The sequence below is a fragment of the Coturnix japonica genome, chromosome 2 (genome assembly GCF_001577835.2).
Source record: "Coturnix japonica isolate 7356 chromosome 2, Coturnix japonica 2.1, whole genome shotgun sequence".
Classification (NCBI taxonomy): Eukaryota; Metazoa; Chordata; class Aves; order Galliformes; family Phasianidae; genus Coturnix; species Coturnix japonica.
The window spans coordinates 22,302,473-22,320,937 of record NC_029517.1 but is presented as its reverse complement, the minus strand read 5'-3'; the positions used below and the strand labels follow the sequence as shown (position 1 = coordinate 22,320,937).

The 18,465-nt window shown below is 56.3% G+C and overlaps 1 protein-coding gene and 1 long non-coding RNA gene across 2 annotated transcripts in view; one reads left to right on the top strand and one right to left on the bottom strand.

The window, feature by feature from the left end:
* Positions 1–567: 567 nt before the first annotated feature.
* On the bottom strand, positions 568–4,121 carry DLX6 (distal-less homeobox 6). Its single transcript, XM_015853652.1, has 3 exons — positions 3,586–4,121; positions 2,932–3,125; positions 568–1,612 (listed from the first exon to the last, which is right to left on the bottom strand). Exons 1-3 carry the CDS (start codon positions 3,944–3,946, stop codon positions 1,361–1,363), a joined length of 807 nt encoding a protein of 268 aa, XP_015709138.1. The 5' UTR covers positions 3,947–4,121; the 3' UTR covers positions 568–1,360.
* Positions 4,122–4,254: 133 nt separating this feature from the next.
* Positions 4,255–18,465, top strand: part of LOC116653028 — a 29,181-nt gene continuing 14,970 nt past the window's right edge. The window contains exon 1 of the long non-coding RNA XR_004306406.1: positions 4,255–5,498. This is a non-coding gene — a long non-coding RNA (uncharacterized LOC116653028). The remainder of the gene's footprint in view (positions 5,499–18,465) is intronic.

Sequence of the window (18,465 nt, the reverse complement as noted above, 5' to 3'; positions counted from 1 at the left end):
CTTTTTTTTTTCTTCCTACTGTAACAATGCGAATGGTAGGAAATGACAGGACCGAGCGGCTCTAAAGCACTCCCGAAGACTGACGGAGCGGGGATGTCGATCCAAAAACAAAAGCAAAAACAAACCAAAAAAAAAAAAAGCCAAAAAAAAAAACCAACAACAAAAAAAAAATCCCCAACCTATAAAAAAAAAACACATCACCCCCCCAAACGGGGTCTCTGGGTAAGTAGTCTTTGCTTTGTGTCTAATTACAGTGAGTGTCCTTTGCACGCCTGTGTGTAGCTGTCATTAGATAGAGCGCTCCGTGGGTTCTGCCGGCCCCGCGGTTGTCCCGGCGTTGCGGGGCCGGGGGTTGCGGGGCTCTGCCCGTCGCGGGGTGGGCGCTGCCGTCGGGGGGGCTCCGGGCCGGGGGCGGCACGTTACTCCGCGCGGGGAACGGCGGAGGGGCGGCCCCGGGACCGGCCGAGGCGCTGCCCCCGGGCTCGGTTGTGCGGGAATCCCGGAGGTTCCCCATCCCCGGCGCGGGGCAGGGGCCGGGCTGCGGGGTAGAGAGACGCGAGGCGGGCGGGCGCTTGGTGGCTTTTACTCTAGATATGAAAGGAGACCAAACCATACAAAGTATTATGTACAGCTAAAATTCAACAATATATACAGAAAGGTCGCTCGGGAGGGAGGTCCGGCAGCAGGAGCGGGATGCCGGGCTGCTCCGCGGGTCCGGCTGTCTGTCATTCCGGCTGTCAGTCCGGCTGTTTGCCTGTCAGTCCGTCCGTCCGTCCGGCTGTCGGTCCGCCGGGGCTCGCAGGGTTCGGGGCTTCTGGCGGCGCTCCGTGCGGTTCCCGTCGGGCTGCAGCCTCTTTCCTTACCCGTGCAGTCCGCGCTGCGTGGCCGTGTTCCGAGCTCGCGGGACATTTTCATTCGCAACCAGTTCTTTTTATTTCATATTTTCCCCCCCTCTTCGTTTCGTTACCCCTCCTGTTCTCCCCCTGCTTAATTTTCCCCCCCCTTCCGCATTCGGGGAATGACAGTGAGGGAGCTCGGAGCAGCGTCTCTCACCGCGCGGTGTCCATAGCTCACGGAACACAGAGAGAACGCTGCGGTTCGGGTCCTTCTCGTGGGTGAAGTCAGCCAAAAGTCCGCGCTCTCCGCACGGAAAGAGGCGGCCGGGCCCCGGTGTCCGTGTGAACATAGAGAAGCGTCTCCGCCGCGCCGCAGTGGGACGTGGCTCGTTGTGCCCGAGAGCGATCGCTGAGGTTACTTCAAAAAAGGGAAACAAACGAAAGGCGAAACCCCCCCCGTACTGCCGCTCCGCTCGGGCCGGGCCGCGCCGGGCGTCCTCGGGCCGTGGGTTGTCTCGGACAGTTCACATCATCTGCGGTCTCTGCATTGTGTCTTGGTGTGGAGAGGAGTACCAGTGGGAATAGCCGGGCATGTAGCTGTTGGGGGGCATGTTGACCCCCTTGGCAGACGCCGAAACGTCCCAGACCGGCGGCAGAGCCGGGGAGCGCGGGGACAGCGCGGCGGAGCCGGGCAGAGGGTCGCTCTCGTGGGGGTTGCTGCCCTGCTTCAGCAGCTTCTTAAACTTGGAGCGCTTGTTCTGGAACCAGATCTTCACCTGCAAGCGAAAGGCAGCGAGCGTTAGGGCTGCGGGAACCGGGGCCGTGCGGGGCTGCGGTGTTAGCGCGGGGGGCAATGGGTGCGGGGCCAGAGCCGGGACGGCCCGGGGACGGGGTGCGGCACGCACGGAGCGGGAGTCGGTGCGATGTGCCGGTGTATCGTTCCTAATTTGGGGGTGACTCCATCACCTGGCGGCTGTTGTCAGCCGCGGGCATCCGCCTGGTTTGGTGCCAGGAGAGAGGAGCCAATGGACAAAGGGCGCAGCGCGCTCATCGCGCATCCCAAAGCGTGCGCGGGTCCTCGGGGGGGGCACAGCGGGGCCGGGCAGCGACTTTATTGGAGCAGTTCTTGATCAGGAAATGGAAATCCTCGTTTCTCAGAGAACTGCTGGCTGTAGGAGCGGCTCTGGGCCCCGTCCCACCTCCCTGACTGGGATCAGCACCCGGCTCGGGCCGCGGAACTCACAGTTGTTACAGAAATTACCAGAAGGGAAGGAAAATGTGTGTATGAAACTATATGTCTCAAAATCGAACAAAGGCGGCTCCCAGTGTGGATCTGACCTCGCGGACTCGGTAGATGCACCGTTAGGACTACGATAGTCTGCCCTGTCAGCTCGGGCCCTTACACCTGCTCTAGGGAAGCAGAGAGCACCGCACCCATCGCTGTGGACACAGGCTCTGCCTCCGTGCTTCGTGTTTGCGGCGTATTCCAAACCCGCTGTCTGGAAGCAGCTGCTACCGCTGGTCACGGCAAAGCACGGCCCAAAGCACGGCCCCTACTCGCTACCTCTTCCCCGGCCCAATCCCATCTGCTCGGTCTTCCCTCTGAGCCCCCGCTCGGGTCCCTCCAGCTCCGCTCCCCGAGGCCGAGGTGGGCCCGGCCCGGCTGTGCCCCGCTCTCGGCCCAGCGCCGCAGCTCCGCTCACGGCCGCTCCGGTCCCCGCATCTCTCGGCACCTCCGCAAATTCTGCCCGGCGGCGAGCACCGCGTTGGCGTCCTCCATCCAGGCGCAAATAACCACAGAGCTCACAGGTATCTCCTAACGTGTTCCCGCTTCCCCTCTGCCTATAGGTCGCTGCGTGGCCCCGCTCTCAGCCCCGCACCGGGCCCGGCGCCTCTGCTTTGTTCTCCTCCTCCAGCCGGGCAGCGCTGGCGCCGCGATCGCTCCCATCCGAACAGAGAAGCAACTCCAGCACTTTATTGTGGCGGCGGAAGGGCCGAGGGAAGGGCCCCGCTCGGCTCCTCCGGCGGCGGAGCGTTGCGCGGCGGTGCGGGGCCGGGCCCGGGGCAGCGGGCGGTGCGGGGCCGCCGCAATTACCTGCGTCTGGGTCAGGCCGAGGGAGGCCGCCAGCTCGGCTCGCTCCGGGAGAGCCAGGTACTGAGTCTGCTGGAAGCGGTGGTTTAACGCCTGCAGCTGAAGGCTGGAGTAAATGGTTCTGGGCTTCCGGATCTTTTTCCCTTTCCCGTTGAATCTGATCTCGCCGTTTTCGATCACCGTCGTTTTCTGCTGATCTGGAAAGGGAAAACGCCGCAGCTGGGAGCTCGGCCGCAGATCCACCACCCCCAGCCTTTCCCCCGGGCCGTGGCCGCCACATAACATCGCGCGGCCCCCCCGTGGGAAAACATTTAACAATAAAACAGAACGAGTAAAACAAAAAACGAAAGCGGAAGGTTTGGGAGCCGGGGCCCCTCGGCCGCACGCAGCTCATCGCCCGGCGCTCAGGAGGCAGCAGCCCGAGACCTGCAACAATGCTTTCCACCCCCCCCCACCACCTCCTCGCTCCTCCGCACGCAGCGTTCAAACATCGGCTCCCTGCGAAAAACAGCGTTAGGCGGACATCGACCAGACGGACCCGCAGCGCGATGAGACCCGCAGCTTCGGGGCCGCCCGCCCCGAGGTTTGGGGGGGGAGGAGGGAGCACGGGGAAGGGAAGAAGCGAGGGGGGAGGCCGGAGCGCCGGGCCCCGCTCACCTGCGTCGTCCGGCCGCGTCTGGCTGGGCGCGCCGCTGGTGTGGTAGGACTGCAGGTAGGGGCTGTGCTGAGAGTGGCTCACGTAGGGGTAGGCGGCGAGCGAGCGGTGGTTGTAGGAGCCGCCGGTGCCGGAGTAGGGCGAGCTGTGGTGGTGGTGCTGGTGGTGCGGGTGCGAGCCGGCGGCGGAGTGCAGGCAGTGCAGCGGGTAGTGCGCCCCGGCCATGGCCGGCGAGCTCTGCTGAGAGTGGGGCGGCGGCGGCGGCGGCTGCGGCGGCGGCTGCTGCTGCCCGAACTCCATGAAGGCGGATTTGGAGGAGTCCTGCGCGTCCAACCCGTCAGCCATCGTGGTCATGGTCATCATCGACGGCGGGGAGGCAGAGAGCGAGGCTCTCCGGCTCGCCCCCCGCGCCCGGCCGCCCTGCCCGGCCACCGCCGCGGCACCGCTGGAGGCGGCGGGTTTATTTTTTTAAGGCTCCCGTAGTGCGAGAGGGGCCTTGTTAACCGAGGGAGGGGAGGAGAAGGGGAGGGCTGTGTGCGGAGGGGGGAAAGGGGGGACGGCAGGGCTACTTTGGGGCAAAATTGTCCCCGCTCCTCATCCCCCCGCCGGGTGTTTTTNGCGAGAGGGGCCTTGTTAACCGAGGGAGGGGAGGGGGGGGGGGGGGGGGGGGGGGGGGGGGGGAAAGGGGGGGGGGCAGGGCTACTCCCGGCGCGTTTTGTCCCCGCTCCTCATCCCCCCGCCGGGTGTTTTTGGGGGCTGGCGGAGTCCCGGGCGGAGGTTTTAAGGTGGCTTCTGCCAAAGTTGGGCTCCGGCGCCTTCGGCGTGAAGGGCAGGGACGCCACGAGTCGAATGGTTCGGCTCCGGAGGGCAGCGCTTCCCCATTGGTCACTCGGCCTCCTGACGTCACCGCCCCTGCGCGCCGCCGAGCGCGCAACCCGCGGGGGCGCGCAACTCCCCGCCTCCCCCCGCCCTGCGCGGAACGAGGTGCGCGCGTTGCGCGCTCTGCGCGGGGCGGGATGAGGCGCGGGGCGAGAGGATGCGCGCCCTCATCCCCCCCTTCCCCCTTCCCTCGCCCTTCAATTCCGATTTGCGCGCTATTTTCGCTCTTGCGCGCCGCCGCCGGCCGCGCGCGCGCTCCCTGCGCCTTCCCCCCCCCCCCCATCATTATTATTATTATTTCTTTTTCCGCCTGCGAGCAGCCGGCTCCCGTAATCGCTTTCAAATATATGCAAATGGTTACGTGCGGTTAGCGGTTTTGGCAAAGCTTGATTAGGATATAAACGACCCAAGGAAAAGCGCCTTCGCCCTAAATTTGTCTTTAGATTACAATTCCGGTTGATTTTATTTTATTGTCAACATTGTTAATGATAAAAATAGAGTCGTTTTACAGTTATTTTTACTTTCTGGAAGGAGGCAATTAGACTTCTAATCAGGAATACACAAAAATCTCCCATGATTAACTGCAGTACTTTGTTCAAATTGCTGCTATAAAATTCAGAACAATTTGCCTGTAATGATTATGGACTGGGTTTATTTTGGGAGGTGGAATAAAAGTGGATATAGCATAAATTATCCTCTAATTATACACCAGTGTCGCCTCAATTATCCTCTTATCAAAATGGTTGTCTAACTGCCGCATTTAGTTTCAATTCTCTCCTTTTTTCTATAAAAAGAACTTCATACCTTGTTATTATTAATCCATTTATTATTTGCAAGGGGATTTATATCCGAGCATCCAGGTGGTACTACCACTTCTCTCTCAAAGATGGACCGGGGAAAGACATTAACTTTGATCCGGCACCGCGGAGGATCTCTCTCCCCTCTCTCTCCTCTCCCTCTCTTTCCCCCTTCCCCTCTCTCGACTCTCCTCTCGGGCAGCGCAGCTCCAGAGCCGACCCCAGCGCGGAGGACTGAGGTAGGAAGGACACGGCGTAGCGAAAACCGAAAGTTTCCGCAGCGGGAAGGGGCTGCACGGATGGAGGCTGCGGGCTTTGAAAACCAACACCGGCACCGGGGGCCGCCGCTCGCGAAACCCTCGCAGCCCGGAAAGCCCCAGAGCAGCGCAGGTCCCGACACTGCCTCGCACCGCGGCTATCCCACAGGACGCGTTCATTGAATATTTTTTCCCCTTTATTCTTATTATTATTATTAACGCATCGCTCTCGGAAATACTCAGACGGTTATTATTCTTGTTACTATTGTTTCGGATTGATTTTTTTGCTGATTTCCAACTCTTCATTTCTTTTTGCTCTTTGCCTCCCCCAGCTCTCAGCCCGGGCTGCGGGGGGTGCAGCCGCCGGTGCCGGGGGCCGCGGGGTTGCGGGGGTCGGGCAGGAGCGCCCCGGGCCCGGAGTTCGAAGGGGCTTTTCCCGGGGGACGGCGGGGGTGGGGGGGGGAGGGGGTCGTATCTCCCCCCACAGCTCCAGTCGGTGTTTCACTTCTTGAGCTTTCGGAGTCGGTTCAGTGACTCTGAATGCGGCTGAAGTGTCCTGCCTTGTTCTCCGGCTTTAACACGAGTTCCACTTGAACCCGCGAAAGGGAAACCTGAGCCGGCGCGTACAGCCCCACAGAGAATAAAAATCTAGAGAACGGGGAGAGAAGGGAGAGAGTTCATTCTGGGACTCTGTGTGCACGGCTGTGGGTAACGTGCTCCATGGCACGGGTCCATTGGGCAGCGGTACTGCTGTCTCCCATCCAGCTCGCTGCTAACATCACCCAGGCGCTTTCCCGCAGGTGCACACATTGGCATTTTCTCCAGCAGCCCGAACACGCGTAACAAAAGGTGTCAGAAAATGGTCCGGAGAGTGATTGCGACACGGCGCTTCCTTATTTCGAAATAATTCCTTCTACACAATGGATGCTAGCCGGGAATCGGGACGGGCTGGGCGGTGCGGAGAGCTTTGCCTTATAGTATCGAGGTGCCTCCTCGCAGAAAGGGTCGAGGAGTCTAAGTCAGAAACCGCGGAGCAAAAAGGACAGGGAGAAGCGGACGGAGCCCCGCGGAGCCGCTTCCCTCTGAGGGTCCCGGGCCCGGCTCAGGTGCCGCAGGGAGCCGTCGGTGGGCGCCGGCGGAGCAGGAGCTCTCGGGGACCCCCCGGCACCCCGCGCTGCTCCCCCCGCAGCGCTCAGCCCCCATCGGGACAGCTGACTCCATCCAGCCTCACACCGACCATTTCCCCCAATTTAATTAGGCAAATCTCCCTGTATGGAGCTGTCGTTGATTGGCCGATGTTAATGACTCGGCTGCAAGGAGTCACGCTGCTTGTCAATATTTATTGTTTTCTTTTTCTTCCCCCTCAAACCCCTGCTTTCTTCGTGTCCTCTGGCACGAAGGGACCGCACTTCGGTGTCGTGCGGGAGGCGGCAGATGCGGGGGTGTTTCATCTCCCACGGGCCCCAGGCTCGGCTATGTCGGGGATGCAGGGAATCCAGCCCGCGCCAGCCACGGGTTGAAGGAATGAAACCTGTCAATGGATCTGAAGGCAGAGGGGTGAGCCTGGCTGAGCCCCGCTTTGCTTTCCCCATGTCGGGCTCCCCGCAAACCCTCACGCTCGCCCAGGGAAACGGAGGCCTCCGAACCCCGAACCGGCTGCGAGCCGGAGAGCAGCGCGGCCTCGGTGCCCTCCGTGTCCCCGCGGTCACGGGCGGAGAACGAGCAGCGCGCACCGGGCCGATCGTGACCGGGACGGGGTGACTTCGTGCCGCCGCCGCTCCGTGTCACGTTAAGCCGAGTCTCTTTAATGATGTTTGTGGGTAAGGCTTTCAAAAGACCAAAGCGTATGCGTGGTTTAAAGTCGCATTTGCTAGTCGAAAGATGTCACAGAAGACACAACGGTTAGAAGGAGCTGACGAATAACAGGAAACGGGGTTCTATTTTTAGGGAATAAAAGGAAGTTAATATAAGCGGCCAGAGGCTTCCTATATGCCTCGAAGCACCTTCTGTTCCATTCATTCATTCGTTCATTCATGCGTTCAACAACAACAACAGGGGAAAACAAACATTCCCCTTTTCTTTCTCATCCCCTCGCAGGGCTTTGTGCGGGTGGGCTCTGCGCGTGGAAGGATCCCGTGCCGGGTTGTTCCGCGCGTGGTTTGGTGGGGGGGGGCGGTGGCTGATGGCGTTCCGCAGGAGTGGGCTCGTTTGGTGCGAGGTGGCAGAGAGGCTGAGGGATGCTCGGCTCGTATCCCCTCACCCCAGTTCACATGAGGGCCAGGGAGAGTGTTTTCTGTCCCGTCCCGAATAGGGAAGAAGCGTCTTTCAGGAATGACATCCTTGTGCGCGATTTTTATTTCCGCGAGAACCCGCAAGCAATCCAATCTCGTAGTGCTGCTTTTAAAGGGGACAGTGAAACGCTCAGGTTTGGTGAGAGGACGAGGCTCGGTGCCTGACCCCGTGCTTTTCCAACAGCAGAATCGAATGAACAAAGGAAAGGGCAGAGCGCTGGGGTCCCCGAAAAGCGCTGGGTGGGGAGAGGTGGGAAGCAGAGGAATATTCCTGCTGGCAACGAGCTGCTCCAGACGCATTTTTGCGGAGCGGCTCCCACCGCAGAGGCACGGGATTTCTCCCTGGCTGCAGAGCGGCTTCCACTCCCCCGAAAATCGCACGCTCGTGAAAATGGCACGCTCGTGAACACTGAAAATCGCACGCACGCGTGGCGCGGCTCTTGGAGCGCTCCTCGGGCCACGCCAAGCGGTCGTGCGGAAGCGTTTGCCCTGCGGCGAGCGAATGCTCCCGACCTATTTTAAGGAGAGCCTCTGGATTTCAAGCCGCTACCATCGGAACAGACAGGCAGGCGTCGATGGCTTTCCATACCGCGAGTGTGAAGGAAGTGGCGGGGGCGGAGGGGTAAACCCCAAGCCCGGCCTCGCAGCTGGATCCCACACGCCGCTTTCTATGTCGGAGCGTGGCGTCAAAACTAAAGGAGGCAAGAAGGGGAAAGATCCAGAGGGAACCAGCCACTGTCTCTTGTACAGATTTGTAGCGAAGGCTTCGCTGTAATTAAAACCTTACAGCCAGATTCGTTCAATGTGTTGCTCTGCGGAGAGCCGGGGGTTGGGGCTTTTTGTTTGCTTAATGTTTTGTTTTGCTGTTGTCGTTGGTTGTCTCCCCCGACGGGGTGTGGGATGGGGGCGGATATCTGCTTTGAAATGGAATTCGGCTCCGGGCTGCGGGAGGGGGACGGGACCCCGCGGAGCCGGGGCAGAGGGCCGTCCGCCTCCCGCACCTGCCCAGGTATGCGCCCAAGCAGCGGGGGGGGGGAGAGCTGGGGGGGAGCAGGGGAGACCCTGCGGAGGGTTCTCCCCTCCCTGCGGGTCACGGGGCCCGCGGGGGTCCTTCCTCTGCGGGGAGGGGGGAGCACCCCCCGGGGCAGCCGCGGGTGTGCGGAGCTCTGCCCGCAGGATTTTGCTTTGGCTTCTACCCCGGCGGTGCGGGAGCTGCTGAAATAGAGATGTTGGTTTTAGCGGAGACTCGTGTTGGTTTGTTTTCTTTTCAATTGAAAGAAAAAACAACAACAAGAATGAACCTCTTCTTCTGGCAGCAGCAGAAGCCATCCAATTAAAAAAAAAAAATAGAAAAGAAGAAAAGAAAAACCACCGCTCTCAAGTGCCCATCTTGGAAGGGCTCAGGGGTGGATGGAAACCCGAGGCTCTTTCAAGTAGGGGCAGAGGCTGCAATTTCTGCTGTGGCAGCGGCCGCCTGTTCCCGAGCCAGAGCCGCGCACCGCCCGCAGCGCGGCCCCGTCCGGGCGGCCCCGATGTGGGAGAGGGGCTTTAACTGCGGCAACGAGAGCGGGGTCCTCTCTCTCCCTGCAGTCTGATCGCCGTCGTTTATTTTTAGTACGCTCCAGATGCCTACACGTTTCCCTTGTTGAGATCAGTGCAATTATTTACTCTACCTTTAGGGATGCATTTACCCAAGCGCCGAATGAAAATGTAGTAAACACCGCGCAAAGTCAATGCAGTTATTGAGGTTTATTTAATAGGTAAAGAAGTAAATATCCGGGCTTCGCTCGTTCCTCCAGGCAGCCTCGTTATCTCGAGTCGATTGCTAGGAGGGCTCTTCGCTCGTTGCCGTGTAATGAGATTGCCCGATGGGTTTATCTCGCATCTCCATCTCTCTACAGCCTCTTTTGTCAGGGTCTCAACGGACTATAAAAACAAATCTAGAAGTTAATTTAGCAAGGTAATCCGGAGCGATCCATTATCTGATCTCTCTATAGAAACCCATCTATAGGCGAGATCCCAGATCTGATGGCTTAAGAAGGAACGGACTAACAGAACACTGCCGGCGGCGGCTGTGCTGTCCCCCCGTACCGAGCGCGGTGCCACCGGCCCCGGGCAGCCGCTCCGTGCTGGCGGTCCGAGGTTCACCGCTCCCCGTCCTCCCCCCGATTAGAATTATTTTTATTATTTTAAATGATTTTATTTCATTTAATGTTATGAGAGGAGCCGGCCGACTCTCCCCACCTGCCCGACCCACGCCCAGCCCCGCCACAGCCGAGGAGGGATGTTAGGGGGGGGGGGGAGGAGGTGGGAGCTCCGCAGAGCGGGATGCGGAGGCAGCGGGTTCTGACAGCGAGGCTGAAACGAATCAGCTCGGGATTGACTTCCCCGTGCTGCGAATTGCAGCGAGCAGCCCTCGCCCGCCCGCCCGGGCAGGTTTTGTTACACGTGCCGCTATAAATATACGGTCCCAGCCCTTCCTCCTCGCCGGAGAGCTCTATTCGACAAAGCAGAATGCAGAACGGGGAGAAGCGATTTTCTTTTTTAAATGAAGACATTTATAAGTAACCTAATTTCGTATCTTGGAAGTGAATTTCATGCTAGGATATATTTTGCACAACGTGTAATCTTTTAGAGCCGGAAGACGTTTAATTAAAGCCACATTCTGCGCGGCACAGCTCAGCAGCAGTCACACGACCCGTACCTCATTCACATTCAGGATCCGTCGCGGATTTACATTGTTTTAACGCGGGACACCGCGGCTGTGACAGAGCTGCGAGGCCCGAGAGAGGCACGGGGTTCCCATAGGGGAGCTCCCGGCTCCGCACAGCGCTGGGGCAGGGGGAGCGGTGCCCGAGGACGGGCCGGAGCCGTGTGTTCGGGGAGCCCGAGGGCCGAGCGGGCCGGGATGGTCTCAGGGAGCCCTGCTGAGAACCAGCCCTGCGCGTTCCTCCGGCCCCGGAGTTGTGGGGGAAGCGGAGAGAAATAAAACCCAAACTGAAATCTCAGCCCCGACCCTCCATCATAATTCCCAGTCTTTCCGTGAGAAGCCCCTCACCCCCCACCCCCCACGCCGCTCCTCCCTCCGCCGCGCTGCTTCGTTCTGCGGGTGAGAAAGCGCAGCGGGCAACCCAAAGCGGAGGGGCTCTGGTTAGTTTCCCGGTAGGGGTAATTAAAAGTATTAATTGTCTGTGTCGACAGCTTAAACAGACAGGTGCTGCGGAGAGGCCTCGTTAATCTTCCCGTCGTCGCGGAGCTGCGGTGGGAACAGGCCGGGGGAGGAGGCGCAGGTGCGGCCCGGGTGCCCTCAGCCGTCGCAGCACCCCGGCACTCCGGTAGCGGCTCCCGGCCTTGTCTTCCCGCACCTCCTCGGCCTGCGCTGAGACAGAGCTCGGCCAGCCCCACAGGGCTCCTCCTAGTCCCTTTCCCTCCAGGCACGCACTCAGTCAAAGCCTGTTTGCGGGGTCGGGACGGCCGCACCTCCACCGGAGCATGCGGAGGCCCCGCGCACCGACCGGCCTCTGCGGGCGGCTCCGAGCTCGGCCCCCCGCGCTGCACGGGCTGTGCCTGCCTCCATCAGCGTGCGTTTTGTTCCCCCTTAGCTCTGAGCCAACAAAACGCAGCCTTACCTGGAGGATCGCGGTGGGTTTTTATTTTCATAACAAGGGATATTCCCTGCGTTACACACATACACAAGGCGCGCACACGCACTAACCAATGGAAAAGCAAGATATGAGGGTTTGATGCTCTGCTGTGACACGAATAATTGTTGCATCGCGTAACTTCCTATATCTCGGTTTTAATTTGCGGCGAAGCAAACAAATATATTTGCGATTCTTTCAAATAAGCACTCCGTGGAATAAATGGGAACATTGTGCATGAATGCCGTTTCTTCCCCTTTTTCTTTAGAAGACGTTATTAGCTCTGACAGCATGCAGCTCAGGTTTGGAGGAGAGGATTTTGTAAAGGGATGACAGACAGGAAGGGCAGCAATCATGGGCTTCTCGGGCTAAAGCTTTTTTTTTTTTCCCCTTCTTCTTTTTTTTATCAGAATGTTCTGTTCGATGCCATTTATCCTTGATGATAGAAAATTGCTCTGTTGCCAGGACGCTGCTGCTGAAATAGAGGGCAGGAGCCACATTTCCATTTTGCAGCTTGAAAGCTATTCAAATGAATTTGCAGAAAGGGGGGAAAATCCAGAGATAAACAAATGAGAATAAATCGAGTTCCCCTTTTCCTTTTCTTTTCCTCCCTCTCCTTCTCCCTCTCTCCGGCCGCGTGTGTTCTGTTCTGTGTGCGCTTACGAGGGAAGCGCTCATTTTCTACGGCCGGATTTTGGTTCATCGTTGTTTGCGGCACCTGAGGAGCGCTCTAAATCAGGGAACATTTATTTGCTGCCGATCCGGCCCCTGAACGTGGAAACATATTAGAGAAATTTATGGACGCGTGTGTGTGTGCGATCTGCAGCCACCCACTATTTGCTATGCGTGTGTACGCAGACAGAGCCAGAAACGCGGTGTTTGTGTGCGAGAAGGAGAGAGGAAATCAAAAAGCACCACATCCTCCTCTTGTAGGTGTGATCGCTCCCACCGCTGACGTGTCGGTCCTGGTTCAGAACAATTAAAACCTGAAAGGGCTGCAGCCGTGGCACCGCGCTTCTATCCCGACCAACAGAGTGGGAGCCCCCCGGTTTCCCACCCGGTTCTGTCGGGTGCTTCCGGAGTCCCGAAGAGCAGCAGCACCGCGTCTGGCTGCAATCCAGCACGCGGATCTAGGGCTAATTTTTAAGCATTTTTTAATGTTTAATTTGAATAAAACAAAGCCAGAAACATTATTTGTACATGGGAACGGATACAGCAGAGAGTAACCGTGCTTCTGCTCCGCCGGTGACTCAAGGCTCGGCTGGGCTCCTCGGTTCAAACCCGAACAGAGGGAGCGTGCGCAGGTTGTTAAGCGCTCCTCACCTCGCCCCCTCGGCGGGGCCGGGCGGAGATGCTGAGCTCTGGGCTCCCAAAGCTCGGGGCTCCCAGAGCTCGGGGCTCCCAGAGCTCAGGGCTCCCAAAGCTCGGGGCTCCCAAAGCTCGGGGCTCCTAAAGCTCGGGGCTCCCAAAGCTCGGGGCTCCCAGAGCTCTGGGCTCCCAAAGCTCTTCCCGTGGCTCTGACCTCAGCTCCCCCAGCACAGCCCGCTGGCAGCCGGTCACGGCACTGAGGGAGTTATGCGGTGTCCCCCGGAACACGGGATTTCAAGTGTCCGTGATCTATGTGATGACACGCTACGTCTCATCGGCGTGGATATATATATATATATATATATATATTTCGCTATGTCGTTCCAGCCGAGTTTTAGCTGCCATTAATCTCTAATGAGCACGTTGGCTCCTGGCACGGTGTGTTAGATGTGGTTCCTTTCGCGAGGGTGAAAATTCTGGGGTGCAGAAAGCAATGGGACAGAGGCCGGAGGAGGAGGATTGATTTATCGGACCCGGCCATAAGCTGCCGAGCAGCCGAGCGTGCGACTTCATTACTGATCTTTAAACCTCCCTTCGGCGGAAAACACCGCCTAAATCACCCCGAACACGGCCGCCATCGGATCAGGCCGGGCTCCCGGCCGCGGGGGGCTGCGTGAGGGGCCGACGAGCTCTCGGAGCCCTCCCGGGCCGGGTCCCTCCGTTCCCTTTGCCTCGCCGCGCTGTGAGGCGGTGCCGGGCTGCCGGGGAGCGAGGCGCACCTGGGGGCGCTGCCCGGCCCCGCGGCCGTGGCGCCTGGCGGGCGGCGGCAGGGAGCCAAGCGGGAGCGAGCAGCCGCCCCGCCTCAGCGCCCGCCCCGCCTCACCGCGCCCGCCCGGCCCGGCCCCGCCGCGGCCTGCCTGCCGCCGGGGCTGCCCGCAGCGGTCGGCTGCTGCTGCTGGCGAGAGCTTCCTCGGAGCTCCGCTTTTGCCAAGCTCTGAGAAGCACGGCGCTCAACCCGGCCCGATCCCTGAAGGGCGATCCCGGCAGACGCTGTTCCCCCCCCCTATGTCGGCAGTGCCTCGGGGTGCCCTCGCTGGGTGTCTCGCTGACAAAACGCCGCCTTGAGAGGCGACATTAAATCCTGGGAGCCCTCTGCCCGGGCTGCCCCCGGCATCCCTCACCTGCCGGGCTGAGGTGGGCTGGGGAAGCCCGGCACTGAGGTGATCATGGCAGTCAGGCCGCAGCAGCTCAGGGTGCGGTGTGTTCCTGACCGCAGGCCTACAGCGTGCTGGAGGTTATTGGGGTCTGGTGTTGGGGAAAACTTTAGGCCTAGGTGAGTCCGCGGTTGTTTTCGAGTTAGTGCCTACTTTGTTCCTAGGGCTGGAAATACAAAGATAGCCAGACCTGGGTGTAAAGTTTCAAAGGCACGAGGCTGAACAAAGAGATATTTAGAGAAGAGGTGACAAAAGCCACGGAATTGCCAGCAAATGACACCGTCCCCCTCTTTCCAGCCCTCCCCCCTAAAAAAAAAAAAACACCCCAAAACCAACAACCCAAAAAACAACACAACGAAAAACCCACAACAACCTCCCCCCCGGTTTTGTCAGTTCTGCACTCCTAATGTGAACCAGATTGCCGCAGAAACAAAGCAGGTCATAGGCTAGGGAGCAACCTTGGCTGCAGCCTACCCCTTTTTGTCAGCGATTCCCCTCATGTCGTGCTCTGTGCTGCAGCCCGCTCCCTTCCCTCTCTGCTTTTCTCCTTTCATGCCCTCAGAGCAGGCAGCAGTGGTGTGAAGAGATGGCACAGGGCAGTTCCACGGCCTCCTGTCTCCACTGTGCAGGACAGCACTGTGCTGTGCTCTCTGCTTCTTACCATGTAGGCTGGTCAAAGTGTCCTTTGTTAGGACTGTCCAGCACAGTGTGCGGTGGTACCCTGTTGTTCATTACTTCTCTAGTAAGTCAAGCCTTGGTTATCATTGTCCTTATGGAAAAAGTGTATGTGGCCACGTAATTAAAGCATGTCTAATCATGAACTCCTATGAGGAACTAAATTTGGGTTGCATATGTAACCTCACGTCTGGCACTTTCTACCTTTGGAGTGACTAACTTCAAGATCTCATTGTTCTTTTAGCTTCCAGGTATATGTGTGTGAGAAAGATCTTTATGTAAACCAAAGCAGAAAGTGCAAGCCCGGCATTCTGCAAAGCCTTCTGAAACAGATTGTCCACGGTTTGGGTTCGTGCCATGAGAGCAGAAGTGCGTCTGCTGTTGAAGTTCTGGCAGACACCGTGCTTAAAACTCTCCTCTCTGTTTTGGGTTCACACATAGCCAGGAGTCTCCTGAGAATGGCTGGAGACACAGCGTGGTTATCATTTGATCTCTGGCGCCTTCCCTTCCCCACAAGAGAATTAGAATGCCTCTTTTCTGATTGCCCTCATTGGAGAGATTAGGTGTTGGAAAAATTAAAAAGAGAAACATTCAAATATGCATCTGGCTCCTTATTACCACTTTAAAACGGGTAGGTTTTAATGGGACATTCCATCTCCAACCCATCAAGTTCAGTATAAAACCATAAGGTTTCTACTGAATAGCGTTTCCTTTTTAAAAACGGATTTACATTGTTGATGCAAGGGACGAGAAATCCACTAAGCCTTCAGCTGATAGATCCCATGAACTGTGAGAGGCTTCTGTCACTGACTTTGTGATGTTTGTGGGTCACGAACTGCAGGACCACAGTGTGCGTACTGCAGTGCTTTCCCAGTCTGTAGGAGCAGGAACCAGGCTGCGAGTTCCTGAACTCCCTTTGGGTTTGCTCTACATTGGTCAAAATGTAGTCAGATTGGCTGACTTTAGGCAGTACAAACCCATGCGCATATTATTTCCTAAGTATTCAAACACTGCAGAGTTAAAGAAATTCATCTAGAGTTTATAACGATGTTTTTCTTTCCCTGCAACATACTGAGCAGCTCAGTAAACAAAGTGATTTTTCATAGCCTGTTAACGAAGGATCTTCCCACCACCCATCACATGAAAATGATTTGACTGATTTTCTTCATCTTCTATGGCAAAACGCACACAGAGGGTATTTTGCAAAGGCCCGTTGCGACACAGGACGCAGCTACTGTGCCACCTACACAGAGTGAGAGCTCACACTTCAGGTTAAAACCTGAAGGATTTTATCAGTTGGCTCAAAGGAAAGACTCCTCTACTGGAGACAGTAGGAAAACCACACGCTGACTGTAGGGGTGCTTTCACCTGCTTCCAGATGATGGACTGAAAGCTTCATGGGCAGCTCCTATCTCTGAGCTGACTGTTCCCAGCCCTTGGCTAAGGCAAACCAGCTCCCCCTCTGTGGTCTCCATTTCTGTTATAAATGTGAAGGGAAGTGTAAGGTGGCTTTTCTATTTGTATGATATGAAGTCACCGAGGCCTGACCAACTCACTCTACTCCATTTGAAAGGGTGATAACTCAGTACCTGTGGGAACACAAGGCTCAGTTCCCCGGCTGCTGAGTGGGGAGCTGGCACACTCTCATCTGAGGGACATGGTACAGAAGTGCCGGGCGAGTCATTAACTGAGAGCACGCCTAGATAGCTGGCTGAACATCAACAGCAGCGTGACCCTACATTTATGGCTTTGAGGGGACTACTCATGGATATCAAAATGATTCTGACCACGCAGCAAGTGCTGCTCTGGGGCGGTCCTTCTGTTTGTGCAAATTGACTGTTCTTGTTAAGGTCTGTTCAGATATGCTGGTAAAAACTGCTGGGATCAAACCCTTCATACTTACACTCTAAAAAAATATCCTTTTTTTGTACATGTGAAGTCTATTTAAAATCATTTTCTAAGCATTAGAGAGACCGACTGCTGCTACCTGTTTAGAGGGTTGGAGTAGCTATGCCCATGCACTGCAAAAAGCAGTTATGACTACTATATGGATTATTTTATTTAGGGAGGGACTTGCCATTTGGAAAGGAAAAATAATCACCTATTCTCTCTGCTTTTTACAAAGCCCATTGAAGTCAATGGGAGTGCTGGCATTGATTTGTGTAGGCTTTCATCAGGCCATGTATATGCAGGACTTTAAACTGGAGGGTGAGAAGGCATATGGTTAAAGAGAAAAGATGAGGGGGGAAGGGAGTTAAGCACAAGAAAATAATAGAAGCCTTTATCTGTTAATTAGAGTTTACACGGCTTGTGGAAAGCAGCATTCCTCCAGCACATCATCCCTTTGCCCTGCTGCTTCATTTTTACTTTTCCTGGGTCATTTGTAGAATGCTAGTAAACCATGCCCTGCATAGCACTAACCACTTAGCCACTCCAATGCAACAGGAAGGAAGGAAGGAACTGAACAAACTTCTCCAGGCTAAAAAGCACATCTCATTTCTGAAGCTGATAACCACTCATTGAAATACGTTGTCTGGCAGCAATACCTATCCCGCTCACAAGCACTTTTTGCTGAGTTAACCAGTAACATCTATTTGCTTGCTGCCTTTGGAGACGCAGGATCTGGTAGAACCACACAGTTTTCCTAATGAAGCCCTGCTAGAATGCTTCAGCTGAAGCTGGAAGGGCTGATTGTACAGTCTCAGCTCACTCCCATATCCGTTTTCTCCTGGTTATACCCACCAGAAGACAGTGACAATTGGTTGCAATTAGAGAGGAAAAGTGCCATTGTATTTGACGCTAGGCAGGAGGACTCCGGAGATGTTGTTCAGTCGCTGGGTGTGTCTCAAACTGCTGGGTGACCTCGGGTAAGCCATTTGGGACTCAGACTTATGATCAGTTTATGACAATTTAACAAGCTATTGTGTCTCAGTTGAACGGCAGTGACTGTCCTTGTGTGCACTCTTACCCAGGGCACACACAAATCTTCCAAATCGAAGATATACCAGCAAATTAAGCCAGTACAACCAGCTCTGCTGTCATGAGATTGTATTCCTGACAGGAGAAATAATCTGGTTTAAAACGTGGAAGGTCTGTTTGGTTTTGCTTTTTTTTTGATGGGTTGCATTTAACCTTAACCTGTTCCCCAGTGTAGGTCTTGCTGCAGGAACTGTTATTCTGGGAGGGGAAAAAATGTTGGGCATACAATGGCAGTGCTAGTTTAGCCTGTGTTGAAAGAGGTCTGGTTGCCTTGTCTGTACTGTGCAGTACAAGGATGTGCTGGGTGCAACAGATCAGTTGTTGCTTGAAGATACTTTAAATAGTTGTGAGTTTGACCTGTTAGATCCAAATCAGCAAAGCACCTGCATACCTCTGTGGATTAGAACATTTGTTCCCCATGTAAAGGAGGAGGAAGAAACGTTTCCTCTATTCACACCCACCTCCGTTTTCTAACCATATGGTAAGCCATATAGTGGAGGTGCTCTTACTCCATGTTGGTGCAGAGTTCAACATAACGATGCACTGATCTTATCTGCCTACAAGTAAAAATAAATCACAGGAGTAATAGAGGGAGCGGTGCGCTCATCTGTCAGCAGAGAAAAGCAGAAGGCAGCAATCAGCTCTGAGTTCATAAGCTTTGCTGTATGCCAATTAGCTCTGACCTCAGAGTAGTGATAAAGGTATAATCCAGCCCCTTGTGAGTCCCCTTTCACAGGCTAATTTCCCTTAGTAAGACTTTTTATTACTGTCCTAAGTGCTGTTTTTATAAAGTAATGTCTTTGCTACAGAAACATTATCTTAATAGTCCAATAACATCAAG